At 42.5% G+C, this 18,963-nt stretch overlaps 1 protein-coding gene across 1 annotated transcript; it reads left to right on the forward strand.

Moving 5' to 3' along the window:
* Positions 1-4,934: 4,934 nt before the first annotated feature.
* On the forward strand, positions 4,935-16,107 carry LOC307027512 (scavenger receptor cysteine-rich type 1 protein M130-like; the record flags this gene model as incomplete). Its single annotated transcript, XM_079695780.1, has 5 exons — positions 4,935-4,947; positions 5,288-5,575; positions 11,293-11,604; positions 11,689-11,979; positions 15,983-16,107. 5 exons carry the CDS (start codon positions 4,935-4,937, stop codon positions 16,105-16,107), a joined length of 1,029 nt encoding a protein of 342 aa, XP_079551906.1.
* Between the last annotated feature and the right edge of the window lie 2,856 nt (positions 16,108-18,963).

Genomic DNA, 18,963 nt, shown 5'->3' on the forward strand with positions numbered 1-18,963 from the left:
TCACATGTTACAACCATGTTGGGGTTCTCCATCAGATCAACACATGTTACAACCATGTTGGAGTTCTCCATCAGATCATCGCATGTTACAACCATGTTGGGGTTCTCCATCAGATCATCACATGTTACAACCATGTTGGGGTTCTCCATCAGATCATCACATGTTACAACCATGTTGGGGTTCTCTATCAGATCATCACATGTTACAACCATGGTGGAGTTCTCCATCAGATCATCACATGTTACAACCATGTTGGGGTTCTCTATCAGATCATCACATGTTACAACCATGGTGGAGTTCTCCATCAGATCATCACATGTTACAACCATGTTGGGGTTCTCTATCAGATCATCGCATATTACAACCATGTTGGGGTTCTCAGTCAGATCATCACATGTTACAACCAAGTTGGGGTTCTCTATCAGATCATCACATGTTACAACCATGTTGGGGTTCTCCGTCAGATCATCACATGTTACAACCATGTTGGGGTTCTCCATCAGATCATCACATGTTACAGCCATGTTGGAGTTCTCCATCAGATCATCACATGTTACAGCCATGTTGGAGTTCTCAGTCAGATCATCACATGTTATAACCAAGTTGGGGTTCTCCATCAGATCATCACATGTTACAACCATGTTGGAGTTCTCAGTCAAATCATCACATGTTACAACCAAGTTGGGGTTCTCCATCAGATCATCACATGTTACAACCATGTTGGAGTTCTCAGTCAAATCATCACATGTTACAACCAAGTTGGGGTTCTCCATCAGATCATCACATGTTACAACCATGTTGGAGTTCTCCATCAGATCATCACATGTTACAACCATGTTGGAGTTCTCCGTCAGATCATCGCATGTTACAACCAAGTTGGGGTTCTCTATCAGATCATCACATGTTACAACCATGTTGGGGTTCTCCATCAGATCATCACATGTTACAACCATGTTGGGGTTCTCTATCAGATCATCACATGTTACAACCATGTTGGGGTTCTCTATCAGATCATCACATGTTACAACCATGTTGGGGTTCTCTATCAGATCATCACATGTTACAACCATGTTGGGGTTCTCCATCAGATCAACACATGTTACAACCATGTTGGAGTTCTCCATCAGATCATCGCATGTTACAACCATGTTGGGGTTCTCCATCAGATCATCACATGTTACAACCATGTTGGGGTTCTCCATCAGATCATCACATGTTACAACCATGGTGGAGTTCTCCATCAGATCATCACATGTTACAACCATGTTGGGGTTCTCTATCAGATCATCACATGTTACAACCATGGTGGAGTTCTCCATCAGATCATCACATGTTACAACCATGTTGGGGTTCTCTATCAGATCATCGCATATTACAACCATGTTGGGGTTCTCAGTCAGATCATCACATGTTACAACCAAGTTGGGGTTCTCTATCAGATCATCACATGTTACAACCATGGTGGAGTTCTCCATCAGATCATCACATGTTACAACCATGTTGGGGTTCTCTATCAGATCATCGCATATTACAACCATGTTGGGGTTCTCAGTCAGATCATCACATGTTACAACCAAGTTGGGGTTCTCTATCAGATCATCACATGTTACAACCATGTTGGGGTTCTCCGTCAGATCATCACATGTTACAACCATGTTGGGGTTCTCCATCAGATCATCACATGTTACAGCCATGTTGGAGTTCTCCATCAGATCATCACATGTTACAGCCATGTTGGAGTTCTCAGTCAGATCATCACATGTTATAACCAAGTTGGGGTTCTCCATCAGATCATCACATGTTACAGCCATGTTGGAGTTCTCAGTCAGATCATCACATGTTATAACCAAGTTGGGGTTCTCCATCAGATCATCACATGTTACAACCATGTTGGAGTTCTCAGTCAGATCATCACATGTTACAACCATGTTGGGGTTCTCAGTCAGATCATCACATGTTACAACCAAGTTGGGGTTCTCCATCAGATCATCACATGTTACAACCATGTTGGAGTTCTCAGTCAAATCATCACATGTTACAACCAAGTTGGGGTTCTCCATCAGATCATCACATGTTACAACCATGTTGGAGTTCTCCATCAGATCATCACATGTTACAACCATGTTGGAGTTCTCCGTCAGATCATCGCATGTTACAACCAAGTTGGGGTTCTCCATCAGATCATCACATGTTACAACCATGTTGGGGTTCTCCATCATATCATTGCATGTTACAACCATGTTGGGGTTCTCAGTCAAATCATCACATGTTACAACCAAGTTGGGGTTCTCCATCAGATCATCACATGTTACAACCATGTTGGAGTTCTCAGTCAGATCATCACATGTTACAACCAAGTTGGGGTTCTCCATCAGATCATCACATGTTACAACCATGTTGGGGTTCTCTATCAGATCATCACATGTTACAACCATGGTGGAGTTCTCCATCAGATCATCACATGTTACAACCATGTTGGGGTTCTCTATCAGATCATCGCATATTACAACCATGTTGGGGTTCTCAGTCAGATCATCACATGTTACAACCAAGTTGGGGTTCTCTATCCGATCATCACATGTTACAACCATGGTGGAGTTCTCCATCAGATCATCACATGTTACAACCATGTTGGGGTTCTCAGTCAGATCATCACATGTTACAACCAAGTTGGGGTTCTCTATCAGATCATCACATGTTACAACAATGTTGGGGTTCTCCGTCAGATCATCACATGTTACAACCATGTTGGGGTTCTCCATCAGATCATCACATGTTACAGCCATGTTGGAGTTCTCCATCAGATCATCACATGTTACAGCCATGTTGGAGTTCTCAGTCAGATCATCACATGTTATAACCAAGTTGGGGTTCTCCATCAGATCATCACATGTTACAGCCATGTTGGAGTTCTCAGTCAGATCATCACATGTTATAACCAAGTTGGGGTTCTCCATCAGATCATCACATGTTACAACCATGTTGGAGTTCTCAGTCAGATCATCACATGTTACAACCATGTTGGGGTTCTCAGTCAGATCATCACATGTTACAACCAAGTTGGGGTTCTCCATCAGATCATCACATGTTACAACCATGTTGGAGTTCTCAGTCAAATCATCACATGTTACAACCAAGTTGGGGTTCTCCATCAGATCATCACATGTTACAACCATGTTGGAGTTCTCCATCAGATCATCACATGTTACAACCATGTTGGAGTTCTCCGTCAGATCATCGCATGTTACAACCAAGTTGGGGTTCTCCATCAGATCATCACATGTTACAACCATGTTGGGGTTCTCCATCATATCATTGCATGTTACAACCATGTTGGGGTTCTCAGTCAAATCATCACATGTTACAACCAAGTTGGGGTTCTCCATCAGATCATCACATGTTACAACCATGTTGGAGTTCTCAGTCAGATCATCACATGTTACAACCATGTTGGGGTTCTCCATCAGATCATCACATGTTACAACCAAGTTGGGGTTCTCCATCAGATCATCACATGTTACAACCATGTTGGAGTTCTCAGTCAGATCATCACATGTTACAACCATGTTGGGGTTCTCCATCAGATCATCACATGTTACAACCATGTTGGAGTTCTCCATCAGATCATCACATGTTACAACCATGTTGGAGTTCTCCGTCAGATCATCGCATGTTACAACCAAGTTGGGGTTCTCCATCAGATCATCACATGTTACAACCAAGTTGGGGTTCTCCATCAGATCATCACATGTTACAACCATGTTGGGGTTCTCCATCAGATCATCACATGTTACAACCAAGTTGGGGTTCTCCATCAGATCATCACATGTTACAACCAAGTTGGGGTTCTCCATCAGATCATCACATGTTACAACCAAGTTGGGGTTCTCCATCAGATCATCACATGTTACAACCATGTTGGGGTTCTCCATCAGATCATCACATGTTACAACCAAGTTGGGGTTCTCCATCAGATCATCGCATGTTACAACCATGTTGGGGTTCTCCATCAGATCATCGCATGTTACAACCAAGTTGGGGTTCTCCATCAGATCATCACATGTTACAACCATGTTGGGGTTCTCCATCAGATCATCGCATGTTACAACCAAGTTGGGGTTCTCCATCAGATCATCACATGTTACAACCAAGTTGGGGTTCTCCATCAGATCATCACATGTTACAACCATGTTGGGGTTCTCCATCAGATCATCACATGTTACAACCAAGTTGGGGTTCTCCATCAGATCATCGCATGTTACAACCATGTTGGGGTTCTCCATCAGATCATCGCATGTTACAACCAAGTTGGGGTTCTCCATCAGATCATCACATGTTACAACCATGTTGGAGTTCTCCATCATATCATCACATGTTACAACCATGTTGGGGTTCTCCATCAGATCATCACATGTTACAACCATGTTGGAGTTCTCCATCAAATCATCACATGTTACAACCATGTTGGGGTTTTCCTATGAGCCATTCTGGTCACAGAAACATGCTACTAATCTCTAAGTTCTGCTTTCTGATTGAACTGTTGTTAAGCTCTACTTAATCAAATGTTTCATGTTTCAGGATCTATTAGTTTATAGATGTGGGGGAAAGTAGTCAGATGTTATACTTGATTAAAAGAAGTGATACCACAGTGTAGAAATACTGATACAAGAACAAGACTGGTATTGAAAAGCACTTAGGTCAAAGTATTAGGATCAATGAATGCTTAAAGTACCATCATTAATATGACTCATACAGTACCACTATTTCCATCATGATATGTTATAGTCTGGATTCTAATCAATGATCTATTCATGTGAACACCATTTTTAATGTAGCAGCTGGTAAAGGTGGAGATACATTTAATGACTTGTTATACTTCCAGGTATCTTTATTCATAACAGAACTTCATCATTCAATTGGTGTTTTATTAAAATATGAACCTGCCAAGTAACCTCAAACTCATTTAGTTACAAAACGATATACTCCAGTAAAGTCATTCAGACCTGTACTGACAGTACTTGAGTATTTGTACTTAGTTACTTCCCACTGGTTTATAGAGAGCTGCAGTTAATGGTCTCTCTGCAGATTTGCACTCTGTTACGCAGTCTCAGAGTTTCTGGTAGTGGAAGCAGAGTCCCATCACTATCCTTCAACTTTTCTAACAATCCATGTGTTATGATACATCATTTAGAGCAATTACTTTTCAATTTGTGTTTTGGTCTAAATGATTAATAACTAGAATCTGCTAATATCAATGAAGGCACATGACGCTCTTGTTTCTCTGCAGGGCCTGGTGTTAGGCTAGTGGGAGGAGAGAGTCGCTGTGCAGGAAGACTGGAGGTGAGACGTGAGGGAGAATGGAGACCAGTGGTGAGCTCTCTCTGGACCCTGAAGGCAGCAGCAGTCGCCTGCAGAGAGCTCGACTGTGGCTCTGCTGTTTCTGTGGGACGGAGAGAGGAGTCCTCAAGGAGACCTGTGTGGGGGATCTATCCTCGCTGTTTTCAGTCTGGATCTGCTCTGAGGGAGTGTGCATCACCATATTACTCTAACTACATCCTGAACCTCACCTGCTCAGGTAAACCCATCAGTGACATCATCGGTGACATCATCAGTGATATCATCGACGATATTTATAGTTTTCATTTTCTTGTTTTTACAATTAAAAAATAGACAAACCCAAATAAGAAATGATGAACAGTGTATGGAGCAGCCGGGCGTAGTGGGTGGGCTGCTGGGTCCTGGAGCACGGCTGATTTGAAGAGTCATGAAACCCACCGCGTTATTTGGAGCCTCCTCCTCTAGAATGATACCATTCACCATTTAATGGAAAACACAGATCAATATACAAACAACAGCTTGAATTCAATGATGACGCCATGTTTGAAGAACAACGTGTATACAAACATCAGTCAGATAACATGTGAAACACACATGTGAGAGTAAAGAATGAAACCTTTTGAAAGTGTGTGAGAGCAGAGGTGGAGCTGAGCAGAAGGAGCAGAGGGTCTGCAGAGGAGGAGGTTTGGTTGAAGACACGGGGGAAGGGTTCACTAAGAGAGACCAGACTCTAAAAATGAATTCAGGCGACCTTTCACCTCCACTTAATTAAATGCATGGTTGCAAGATAAAAATGTGAGTTAATTGATTTAGATAAACATTTTAAGTTGCAAACATTAATTTATAAGTTGTGTTGACGTAATAATGTTGGTAATTACATCAACTTAATATTGTGTGTAATTTGAACTCTGATTTCTGCGTTATTTGACTTCAAACTAAATTGAAGTTGTAGTAAGTGATGCAATTGGCTCGATAACTTCATTGTTCTACACCGTGAGTTAAGGATGTCAAGTCCACTCCCACTTAACATGCCCGGACAAGCTCCGACAGTTAAGAAAAATAGAAATATACAAAGGACATTTTATAGTTTCTCGATTGCTAAAACACTTTTTTTTTTTTAATTGCTCAGTTTCTCAGAACACTAAACACAATTCACAAAACCACACACCCAAAGTGCAAAACACCTCATTTCTCCTGCTAAGTGAAGAACTTCACTCAAAACGACAAACACTTACCAAATGCAAACTTTTGCACCAAATATAACACACTTCATTATTAACACTAGATGGTTTGACCACCCAGCTACACACTGCTGAGCATCACCTAAAGCACTTCCATCTGTTATGGGCTATGCTCTGTACATAGAGGGTTCTGCAGAGAAAGTAGCTTGAGTTTACAGAAATACAGTAAATGAAGAAATACAAATGAGTTGATGAAACAAACTCATATTTTATTCAAAACTAATGCATCTCAGCACATAGTTACTCTGCTTCGGATCTCTCTAAGTGTGATGCATTGTTTTCCAAAACCCAGTTTGTAGCTGCTGCTTCCTGCCTCATTGAACATCCTGAGCCTTCCAGCTCTTTGTTTCTCCGTCCTTCAGATAAACAACACAGATACAGTGGTCGGTCAGTGTCTGTGTTGCATAACAGTCAGTCTACCACAGTACATTGTGCAGGATGTGTGTACAGTATAGTATGCAACATGCTAACAATTCAATTACAGTAATGAATACTTTTCACACAACAGATAAGCTCTGATATATCGTGACAGTATTCATCTTTCTCCACGTCCTCTCCCTCCAGCTCTACCTCTACCTCTCATTCTTCCTCCTCTCACTCACACCCACTTCTTCCTCCTTCTCTCACTCTCAGCCCAGCTCTTCCTCTTCCTCTTGCTCTTGCTTCCATGTTGGCTTCCATTGTTGCTGTAAGAAAGTACTCACCTCTGGTCTTTTTAAAGTGCTAACATCCTGATTGATGAGCCAACAATGATGCTCTCAGGTGCCTGGTCAGGTGGAACGTGTTTCTTGATCATTGGTCCGTGTGTGAGGCATTTTGAATATCAGTGTTTTAAACCAATACGTGACTTCATGTGAGATTGCTGTGTCTGACGTGGAGAGACGTGTGCAGTGGTTTGCAGAAAGGGTCACGTTGATTTGCAAATTGTGTGAAAAGCTGAAAACGTGTTTAGAGTTTTGGAGATTTGAGCCGATGTTTTGCTCTTTGATTGTCAGCTAAAATAATTGTGCTTTACAGTATGTCTAATTTTAGTGTGTTAGCAATCAAGAAAAACTGTGATGTGAGTTTCATCTTTTGTCATTCAGATACAGTAGATAGCGTTGTGGTTGCACTGTATAGGAACATTGCTGTTTGACCCAAATGAGCAGCCTTTGAACTGAATAGTTCTGTGAGAGGGTACAAAGCAGTAGAGGTTACTGTGAGAGTCAAAATACTTTGTGATATCGCTTTTTATTCAGAATGAATCTCGGTGAAGCAGATCAAGGACATGCTGCTTGAGGTAGGATCGTTATTTAGAGTTGTCATTGAAATGCAAGTTGTTGGTAGTCACCCATACAGAATATATTCATTTAGGTCATCTCTCTTTTTTTCCTTTTTCAAAGATAGCACAATACAATTGAAGTACGCAGAGAGCTATAGCCATCTGCTGCCTTGTCGTGTACCTTGGAGAAAAGGAAGAGGACCTTTTCAAGGAGTTTAGCGACGTCATTAAAAGTCAGTTACATTTTGAAGCATATTGCACTTTTGGACACTCCCCAATCAATAATATCTGAGCAACGTTCAGCATGGATAGGTGTTGACGCATGGGGAAAGGATTGTGTAACATTTGAAAAGTGTCTTCTGCTCTTCACTTAACCAGCTCACATACTGTGGAACCTGCTAAACGATGAGAAGATACACGAACACTTGCACGGTTGTGATTGACAAAATGTGTCCACATGCATTCAAACACTATAAAGCACTCAAAAGCACCTCTGTGTGTCTTCAGGACCACATTGCCATGACGACACACACATGCAGACTCAACAGGTGAAAACAATAAGCGTTGCTTTAGCAGCTGGTAATAATGGCTCTGGATTAACTAAGAGTGACAGTTTGAAAAGTGCAGTTACCTAATTCATCATCTCTAATGCGCTAACCTAATGTGCTTCAAAAGGACATGAATATCTCCTTCCTCAGTGACCGGTCCATCCCAGGATCTGACCATACCATGGGAACCATCGTGGTGGAGGGAAACAAATGAATGAGGAAGCATTCTGCGTTAAATGTGTTCATACGGTTTGAAACAATGACTGTCGCAGTGTAAACATCTTTGTTACATCTTTTGTAAAATGGATGTGTGTGATCTGCAGGTTGGGGCCATTGAGAGTTTGTTTCTGTAGCTTTACAAAAACTTTACAGATTTTACACATTTGGAACTGGTTTTAAATATGCAAAGGCCTCTAAGTTCGATGTGATGGCAGCATGTATTTGCTGGGTCCCCGTTTCCCTTGGTAACATGGATAATGTGTTTATTTATTATTTGTGGGGAAATTTACATTTGTGTTATTTATCTTTTTTTTCAAGATTTAAATGAAGCTCAGCGCAAGTTCTTTCAGGAAGACTGGATGTTTATACATTCACTCCACAGCTGCTTATAATCAGCTCATCACAGGCGTTCTCTTTAACCTATTACACTTCACCTCATTCTCCAGCAGCCAATCAACGAGCTGCAGCCAAACTATAAAATGGTTCTCCTCTCTCCTGCAGCCAGCTGTGATTTCAGGTGTTCATGCACCTTATCATATGGCATGTGTTAATACATGTTCAAACTAAATGAATTCTCTCCTGATTGAAACATCATGTTTTGAAATAAACAACTGCAGTTCAAAATAAAAAGTGAATTGCCTCATATGTTTGTTCTGGAATTAATTAATGTCTTTCTTTAAAAGGCAAAAACGTGAAAAAGCTAAGAAAAAAAACTATTGAATAAAATATATTTGGAGCAACTTAATTTATAAATGGTTGTCAACTTAAAAAACGTGTGTTCACAATGATGGTAATTAAGTACATACAACTTAAAATTCCTTTTAAATCATGTGGTAAAACTAGTTGGAACAACTTCATCTTTTGAGTAATCAACTTCAAAACTTGTGTTTATGCCTCCAATTATGAAGTAAGTGGTCATTAAGAACTCCTCTGATTGGAGGAAAAGCCTTCTCCCCTAACTCAAATAACTTTGTTGCTTTAAGACAATTTCATTAGAAGTTGTCTTAACTCAATAAACATCGATGCAAACTGTTGCGTTGATTTTCTTTGTTGAGCCGAGGCATTTGTTTTTAGAGTGCACTTGTTAGGGGGTATCAGGTGTAGATGTGAGGGTACCTGCAGTCTGCTGATATAAAGAAGTGTTCTGTTGTTCATCATCAACTCATGTTGGAACTGAGTCCAGTCTGAAATATAGTTTCATCTCTTTGATGGTGTGTCTTTGACCTCATTAACAAAATCCTCATCTAAAATGGTACCATTGATACGTTATTTTCCCCTGTGCAATTCCAGTCTCACATCTCACATCACATCGTGATAAACAAATACCGGGAACAGACGTAGGCAAGATCCTCAGCTCTGCGATTGGATGGTTTAGCCACAATGCACATTGGGAAATGGTGTTTATAATGTGAAATCCCCAAAGATTTTTTTTAAATAAAATAATACTTTATCCCGTGTGCTTGCTTTTCTCTTTGGAGGTCATCACATAAGGGCATTGTAATACATGGTTCGGCTGCATTACATATTACAGATCTACCGTAGTTCTCTATTTATAGAGCCCTGCTGAGAAGACTTCTAGACAAACATGAGGAACTGCCGCTAACACTGAAAACGTGACGTGGATCATAAATATATCAGCAATTAAACAACATCTTACATTTCTTTTCACACAATACGTCTCCTCGCAGGATCAACACTAATTCAGCTGACTTTTATATTTGATCCAATCGGTAGGTAGGCTGTATTTACACCATAAAGGTGCACAGCTGATAGAAAGGGACACCTGGTGGTTAAAGCGTGTTATTGCATTTCATTATTTTTATTATTAGATATTAATAGGATCTCTATAAAGTATATTCATTACTCCTTATTCTCTACTAATAGTTAATTAAAGACTGTATATAATGACTAGTTCTCACATCCCTTTCAAGATTTCAAGATTTTCTAAGGTTTATTGACATATCATATACAACACAGTGTATGCAATGAATGAAAAACTTGGGTTGCAGGTTCCTCAACAGCGCATTACAAGACATCTATCAATATGTGTGAATACCTCCACCATTAAACTGTCATATTCTACACATTTCTTATTCTTTCTACATACATCTTATAAGAGTATAATACATATGTATGACCCAAGTACGGGACCCAAGTTCCCGTCAGCAGAAACACGTGGGTTTGCTATCCTGGCTCCAAAATGGTGGAATGAGCTCCCCATTGAAATCAGGACAGCAGAAAGCTTACACATCTTCTTCAGACTGAGAACTCATCTCTTTGGACTCCACTTCCAGAGATAGAATTACTAACAAAGCACTTATATACTAATAAAGGGCTGGCTTATCTAAAGCCAGTTGAGTAGCACTTGAAATGTTTGGCTCTATGAAACCTGATGAACTTATATGATTCTGTTTTCTTCAAGGTTGTATCTTCCTGGTCGAATGCACTTATTGTAAGTCGCTTTGGATAAAAGCGTCAGCTAAATGCAATGTAATGTCATGTAATGTAATGTAATGTATGATATCAGTTAAAATAAGTGCTTCAACATAGTTAACATTGCTGGAGGTATGCACACATATTGATAGATGTCTTGTAATGCACTATTGAGGAACCTGCGACCCAAGTTTTTCATTCATCTCTTTGATGGTGTGTCTTTGACCTCTGTTTGATCTTCTGTCCTCTGCAGACTCTGTCAGGCTGCTGGGGGGGACCAGTCTGTGCTCAGGCAGACTGGAGGTGAAGTCTGACCCGTCTAACCCGTCCTGGTCCTCAGTGTGTGAGGCTGACTTTGACCAGCAGGATGCTCAGGTGGTCTGCAGGCAGCTGGGCTGTGGGGCTCCTTCAGTCCTCCAGGGGGCGCTCTATGGAGAAGGGGAGGCTCCAATGGGGACCAAAGAGTTCCAGTGTGGAGGCCATGAGTCTGCTCTCCTGGACTGTAGCTCAGCCTCAGAGAGAAACACCTGCTCACCTGGCACAGCTGTTAGCCTCACCTGCTCAGGTAGAGAGGAGCTGTGATTGGTTCATTCTGTTCTCATCAAACTCTCTTTATTCTCTCTCTGATCTCTCTCTTGTTTCTCTCCAGAGCCGGTCAGACTGGAGGGAGGAGAGAGTCGCTGTGCAGGAGACCTGGAGGTGAAGCTTCAGGGAGAATGGAGACCAGATGGGGACTTTTACTCTCTCTGGACCCTGAAGACAGCAGCAGTCGCATGCAGAGATCTCGACTGTGGCTCTGCTGTCTCTGTAGGATGGAGAAAGGAGTCCTCAAGGAGACCTGTGTGGGTGATCAGCTCTCACTGTCTTCAGTCTGGATCTACTCTGAGGGAGTGTGCAGCATCAAATTCCTCTTCCCACTTCCTGAATCTCGTCTGCTCAGGTAAACCCATCAGTGACATTGTTTATGACATCATGTGTCTCTTTGTTAGTCAATAGAGGTTTCTCAATATTAAAATGTCCCCTCCTCGACTCCTCGACTCCTCGACTCCTCGACTCCTCGGTCCTCCGGCTTAAAAGTATTTTAAAAATACAGATTTCAGTATCCTGAGGCTCTGAGCCATTTCTTTCCTCACAGACGACAAAAAAAGTCAGACATTATACGATTTAAAAATCGTTTTGTGTGACACGAGAAAAAGGGGAAAATCGTGTTGGTGAACACGAATCAATAGATTACATGTCCTGACTATAACACGAAATGCCGTGAGACTGGATTGGTTGTGCAGTGTGTAGGTGTGTGTGGTACAGTGTGTAGGTGTGGTACAGTGTGTAGGTGTGAGTGTTGTACAGTGTGTAGGTGTGTGTGGTACAGTGTGTAGGTGTGGTACAGTGTGTAGGTGTGAGTGTTGTACAGTGTGTAGGTGTGAGTGTTGTACAGTGTGTAGGTGTGGTACAGTGTGTAGGTGTGAGTGTTATGCAGTGTGTAGGTGTGTGTGTGGTACAGTGTGTAGGTGTGTGTTTGGTACAGTGTGTAGGTGTGTGTGTTGTACAGTCTGTAGGTGTGTGTTTGGTACAGTGTGTAGGTGTGTGTGGTACAGTGTGTAGGTGTGTGTGTTGTACAGTCTGTAGGTGTGTGTTTGGTACAGTGTGTAGGTGTGTGTGTTGTACAGTCTGTAGGTGTGTGTTTGGTACAGTGTGTAGGTGTGTGTGTTGTACAGTCTGTAGGTGTGTGTTGTACAGTGTGTAGGTGTGTGTTTGGTACAGTGCGTAGGTGTGTGTGTGGTACAGTGTGTAGGTGTGTGTTTGGTACAGTGCGTAGGTGTGTGTGTGGTACAGTGTGTAGGTGTGAGTGTTGTACAGTCTGTAGGTGTGTGTTTGGTACAGTGTGTAGGTGTGTGTGTGGTACAGTCTGTAGGTGTGTGTTTGGTACAGTGCGTAGGTGTGTGTGTGGTACAGTGTGTAGGTGTGTGTGGTACAGTGTGTAGGTGTGGTACAGTGTGTAGGTGTGTGTTTGGTACAGTGCGTAGGTGTGTGTGTTGTACAGTCTGTAGGTGTGTGTTTGGTACAGTGTGTAGGTGTGTGTGTTGTACAGTCTGTAGGTGTGTGTTTGGTACAGTGTGTAGGTGTGTGTGTTGTACAGTCTGTAGGTGTGTGTTGTACAGTGTGTAGGTGTGTGTTTGGTACAGTGCGTAGGTGTGTGTGTGGTACAGTGTGTAGGTGTGTGTTTGGTACAGTGCGTAGGTGTGTGTGTGGTACAGTGTGTAGGTGTGAGTGTTGTACAGTCTGTAGGTGTGTGTTTGGTACAGTGTGTAGGTGTGTGTGTGGTACAGTCTGTAGGTGTGTGTTTGGTACAGTGCGTAGGTGTGTGTGTGGTACAGTGTGTAGGTGTGTGTGTGGTACAGTGTGTAGGTGTGTGTTTGGTACAGTGCGTAGGTGTGTGTGTTGTACATTCTGTAGGTGTGTGTTTGGTACAGTGCGTAGGTGTCAACCAATCAATGTTTATTTATATAGCCCAATATCACAAATGTTACATTTGTCTCAGTGGACTTCACAGTGTGTACAGAATATCAGTATGACAATACGACACCCTCTGTCCTTAGACCCTCTGTCCTTAGACCCTCTGTCCTTAGACCCTCACATCGTACAAGGAAACACTTCCAGAGAAACCCCCCAGTTGAAAGGGGAACATGGAGAGACCTCAGGGAGAGCAACAGAGGAGGGGTCCCTCTCCCCGGACGGACTGTATAACTGGGTCATCGTGCTTACTTTTATTTCGATTTCTCCAATTTTCCCAGAATCTGTTTGTGTTTAAAGAATCCTCGATTATTGTTAGTTGTTTTTGTGTGTACTGAGCCTTCTTGGTTTTGATTGTACGTTTGTATTGTTTGAGCATGTCGCAGTAAAGGAGGCGTACGTCTGCGTTGCTAGGATCTCTATGTTTTCGGTTCCATATTTTCCTCAGTTCTTTCCTCTTTTGTTGGCACTCTTCATCAAAGCAGTTGATTTCTTTTTGTTTTGGGGGCTTGTTGCTGCATTTCTTCAGTTGGGATGTATGAGCTGTTCTCATGAAGATTTGGTTAATTGTTCTAACTGCCAGGTCTATGCCTTCTTCATTGTGGTAATATGTGGAGTCCAGAGAGGTGTCTAAGAGTCTTTGGATGTGTTCGTTTCCAATAGCTTTCTGGAACTCTTGTGCACGGTCCGGAGCCCAGTTATAGATTATTGGGTTCAGATTGAGGACTGTTAGTTTCTGTTCTTTTCATGAACACAGTCATCTGGCTGTGGTCAAATAGAGGTGTTAGAAGTTTGACTATAAATGAACTGAGAGAGAGCGGGTCCAAATCAGTTATCATGTAATCTACGGTACTCGTGCCAAGAGATGAGCAGAAGGTGGGTCTTCCCAAAGAGTCACCTCTAAACCTACCGTTAACGATGTACAGACCGAGGCTTTGACAGAGTCGGAGCAGGTCTTTCCCATTCTTGTTTATCTGAGGGTGAGAATTATGGCTGGTTGAGGGGACTCCTCTCAATGGAGGGCTTTGTAATGGTAGGAGTTGGGATCACTGGTTTTGAGGTGGTTGTAGAATTTGACTGCTCTTTTTTGTATCCTAATTCAAAGGGGGAATTGGCCTAGCTCAGCTCGTACATTGTTGGGGGTGTTCCTGTGGACTCTCAGGATGCTCTTGCATATCTCCACATGTAGGGTTTCTATTGGGTGTTCGTCCCATTTATCAAAGTCTTGATTTCCAAGAGGACCCCACACTCAGGATTGTCAGGTTGTCTGTGTTTTTGATTTGATAAACGTCTGAGGGTTTCTCTCAGATGTCTGCAGTCTGTATCAAACCACTTTGCATTGGCTGACTTTTTAGATTTGTGATATTGAGGTTTTTTCCGATTGGATAAATCTGGCACTTTGTCAAAGATGCTGTTAAAGTCCCACACAGCCCGATTCAGGCCATCATTACTGTGGGGATACGGGGTGGGGAGACTGATTGCTTTCTGGTAGTCGTCCTTGCTATTGTTTTTCCATCTATTAGGTTGTTTTGTATAGTTCAGTTTACTGGGTTCTGTTGCGTGAGGGTCTGTTACTGTCTTTTTAATGTAGAGTGTCATTTTACTATGATCAGATAACGGCGTCAGGGAGCTGACTGTGAATGCCCTCTCTCTCTCTCCCTCTCTTTCTCTCCCGCACTAAAGAGTGATGCACTCAGCTGGGACCAGGGAACACTAAAGAGTGACGCACACAGCTGGAGACCAGGGGACACTAAAGAGTGACGCACACAACTGGAGACCAGGGGACACTAAAGAGTGACGCACACAGCTGGAGACCAGGGACCACTAAAGAGTGACGCACACAGCTGGGAGACCAGGGGACACTAAAGAGTGACGCACACAGCTGGGAGACCAGGGGACACTAAAGAGTGACGCACACAGCTGGAGACCAGGGGATACTTAAGAGTGACACACACAGCTGGGAGACCAGGGGACACTAAAGAGTGACGCACACAGCTGGAGACCAGGGGACACTAAAGAGTGACACACACAGCTGGGAGACCAGGGGACACTAAAGAGTGACACACACAGCTGGGAGACCAGGGGACACTAAAGAGTGACGCACACAGCTGGAAACCAGGGGACACTAAAGAGTGACGCACACAGCTGGAGACCAGGGGACACTAAATAGTGACGCACACAGCAGGAGACCAGGGGACACTAAAGAGTGACGCACACAGCTGGAGACCAGGGGACACTAAAGAGTATACTGACAAACACTAACAGTTATGAGACAGACTGACTCAGAGACAGTCTTCCATCCTTTCTTCATTTGTATGTGTCTTCTGGATCCTTTCTGAGTTCGCCCCGCCTGCCTCTGTGTTTGACCACCGTCATCTTAAGTTATCTTTGTCTGTCTGATGGTCTTGCTCTAACTCCTCGGACCCCCGCAGACCCTCTCAGTTTCTATATGGTCTGCGTTCAGCTCCTCCAGGCTCAGTTTGATTCACGGCCGCTCTCTGTTTTACCTCCTAAAGCAGTTCACCCCGTGGCTCTGGCCTTCATCACGAGGCCGTGAGCACCGAGTGAGACAGAGGCCTGTGATTATCAGCTTCAGATCATATCAGACCCCAGCTGGGACCCCAGAGACGCTGTGTGCTTCACTGCAGAGCGCTCAGAGAGGGATCTGGAGACAATGAGGGGGACACATTGCTGTGGTGACAGATGGAGATGCTCTTGTGTGACGGACTAACTGCTCGTGGCACTAACGTCTCGCGGTTCCTCTGGTTTCTGTGAGGGTAAATTGGAGCCAACAGATCCGTGATGCAGGCTCCGTGAACTCAAAGGGAAATCGACGTAATGACGCTTAATCGCTGACTTTCTAATGAGCCCAAAATGGACTGTCGGGTTGGATTAGAGAGCTCAGGGGTCCACACTAACCTGCAGGGGCAGCAGGAGACATGCTACTGAGGGACATGTGGAGACAGGAGCACAGCAGACGCCCTGCTTTAGTCTCTGTTTCCTGGTCTTAACTGGCAGACAATAAAAAGGAAGTTACGTGTTGTCATGCAGTGTTTCTATGTTGTCCCTGTAAGGTCCTAAGCAGGCGTTGGTAAAGTGGTGTTACCGTGTCCAAAGTTATTCACTGAGGGCCAGCTACAGAGAAACATACGTTAGCCAAATCAATCAAATGTAAGTAACTGATGATACTTCAATATGTTTTAAGAATAAAAACAGCTTACATCAGAGTTTTCCATGGGGTTTATTGATGTGTTATTGCCTTTAATAAGGGGAACTAGATTGGCTATATTTCAAGTGTGCTATGAAAATAAGTTATTGTTTATTAATTGACGGAATCTATTTGCAAAATGGGCTTATTAAAAAATCAATACTGTGTAATATATTTGTATATGTTTACGAAGTGCAATATAAGACAAGCACACGTTTCAGGTGCGGGCCAGATAACATTATACTTTAAGAATTAGCTGTGGGCCGATTTGAAATGGGCCGTAGTTTGGACACCCCGGGTCTGAAGTGGTGTTACTAGACTAGTTTGTGTGTTTCATATTTGTTCACGGCTAATATCCCACTGCACTACAACAACCTGAAACCTTGCCATGTTATTAGTCTGATATCTAGTCAGAATATGTCTGATATAAGACATGATAACTTCAGAAGTGACGCTGCAGTGAGATATCACGTCTAGTTTTTAGACAATGCATCATCTCGTTCAGTCGTTTGAGTTGTATCTCAGATGAAACACATATTCATCACATGTCACTTGTTAGACGCTTTTATCCAAAGAGACTCACAGACTCAATACTGTGATCAATCCCCACAGGAGCACTTTGGGGTGAAGTGTCTCAGGGACACAACGACATGCTGACTGCAGAGGGACTCCAACCTGCTATCCTTTGATTCAAAGTCCATCCTACTATCCACTGAGCCACAGCCGTCCACACATATTGGTTTAAGTATTTATTAGAAAATCACCAACCAATCAGAAAACTTTGAAGACTTTGAGCATTTGCGGCTTATTTTGTAACAACATCTCCAGATTCTGGTGAAATATAGTTCAAAATGAGTTCTCCAGATAATCACAAGATGTGATTTATCTGAATATCCCGTCTTACTTCAAGAGATCTCACCGAGCTAATGTTCACTTGTTCTATTGGCTGATTGTTGAGCTGATTTCAAGAGATCTCACCAGGCTAATGTTCACTTGTTCTATTGGCTGATTGTTGAGCTTACTTCAAGAGATCTCACCAGGCTAATGTTCACTTGTTCTATTGGCTGATTGTTGAGTTTACTTCAAGAGATCTCACCAGGCTAATGTTCACTTGTTCTATTGGCTGATTGTTGAGCTTACTTCAAGAGATCTCAGCAGGCTAATGTTCACTTGTTCTATTGGCTGATTGTTGAGCTTACTTCAAGAGATCTCACCGAGCTAATGTTCACTTGTTCTATTGGCTGATTGTTGAGTTTACATCAAGAGATCTCACCAGGCTAATGTTCACTTGTTCTATTGGCTGATTGTTGAGCTTACTTCAAGAGATCTCACCAGGCTAATGTTCACTTGTTCTATTGGCTGATTGTTGAGCTTACTTCAAGAGATCTCACCAGGCTAATGTTCACTTGTTCTATTGGCTGATTGTTGAGCTTACTTCAAGAGATCTCACCAGGCTAATGTTCACTTGTTCTATTGGCTGATTGTTGAGCTTACTTCAAGAGATCTCAGCAGGCTAATGTTCACTTGTTCTATTGGCTGATTGTTGAGCTTACTTCAAGAGATCTCACCGAGCTAATGTTCACTTGTTCTATTGGCTGATTGTTGAGTTTACATCAAGAGATCTCACCAGGCTAATGTTCACTTGTTCTATTGGCTGATTGTTGAGCTTACTTCAAGAGACCTCACCGAGCTAATGTTCACTTGTTCTATTGGCTGATTGTTGAGTTTACTTCAAGAGATCTCACCAGGCTAATGTTCACTTGTTCTATTGGCTGATTGTTGAGCTTACTTCAAGAGATCTCACCGAGCTAATGTTCACTTGTTCTATTGGCTGATTGTTGAGTTTACATCAAGAGATCTCACCAGGCTAATGTTCACTTGTTCTATTGGCTGATTGTTGAGTTTACATCAAGAGATCTCACCAGGCTAATGTTCACTTGTTCTATTGGCTGATTGTTGAGCTTACTTCAAGAGATCTCACCAGGCTAATGTTCACTTTTTCTATTGGCTGATTGTTGAGCTTACTTCAAGAGATCTCACCAGGCTAATGTTCACTTGTTCTATTGGCTGATTGTTGAGCTTACTTCAAGAGATCTCACCAGGCTAATGTTCACTTGTTCTATTGGCTGATTGTTGAGTTTACATCAAGAGATCTCACCAGGCTAATGTTCACTTGTTCTATTGGCTGATTGTTGAGTTTACTTC

The sequence above is a fragment of the Notothenia rossii genome, assembly GCF_949606895.1.
Source record: "Notothenia rossii genome assembly, contig: scaffold_187, whole genome shotgun sequence".
In the NCBI taxonomy this organism is placed as follows: domain Eukaryota; kingdom Metazoa; phylum Chordata; class Actinopteri; order Perciformes; family Nototheniidae; genus Notothenia; species Notothenia rossii.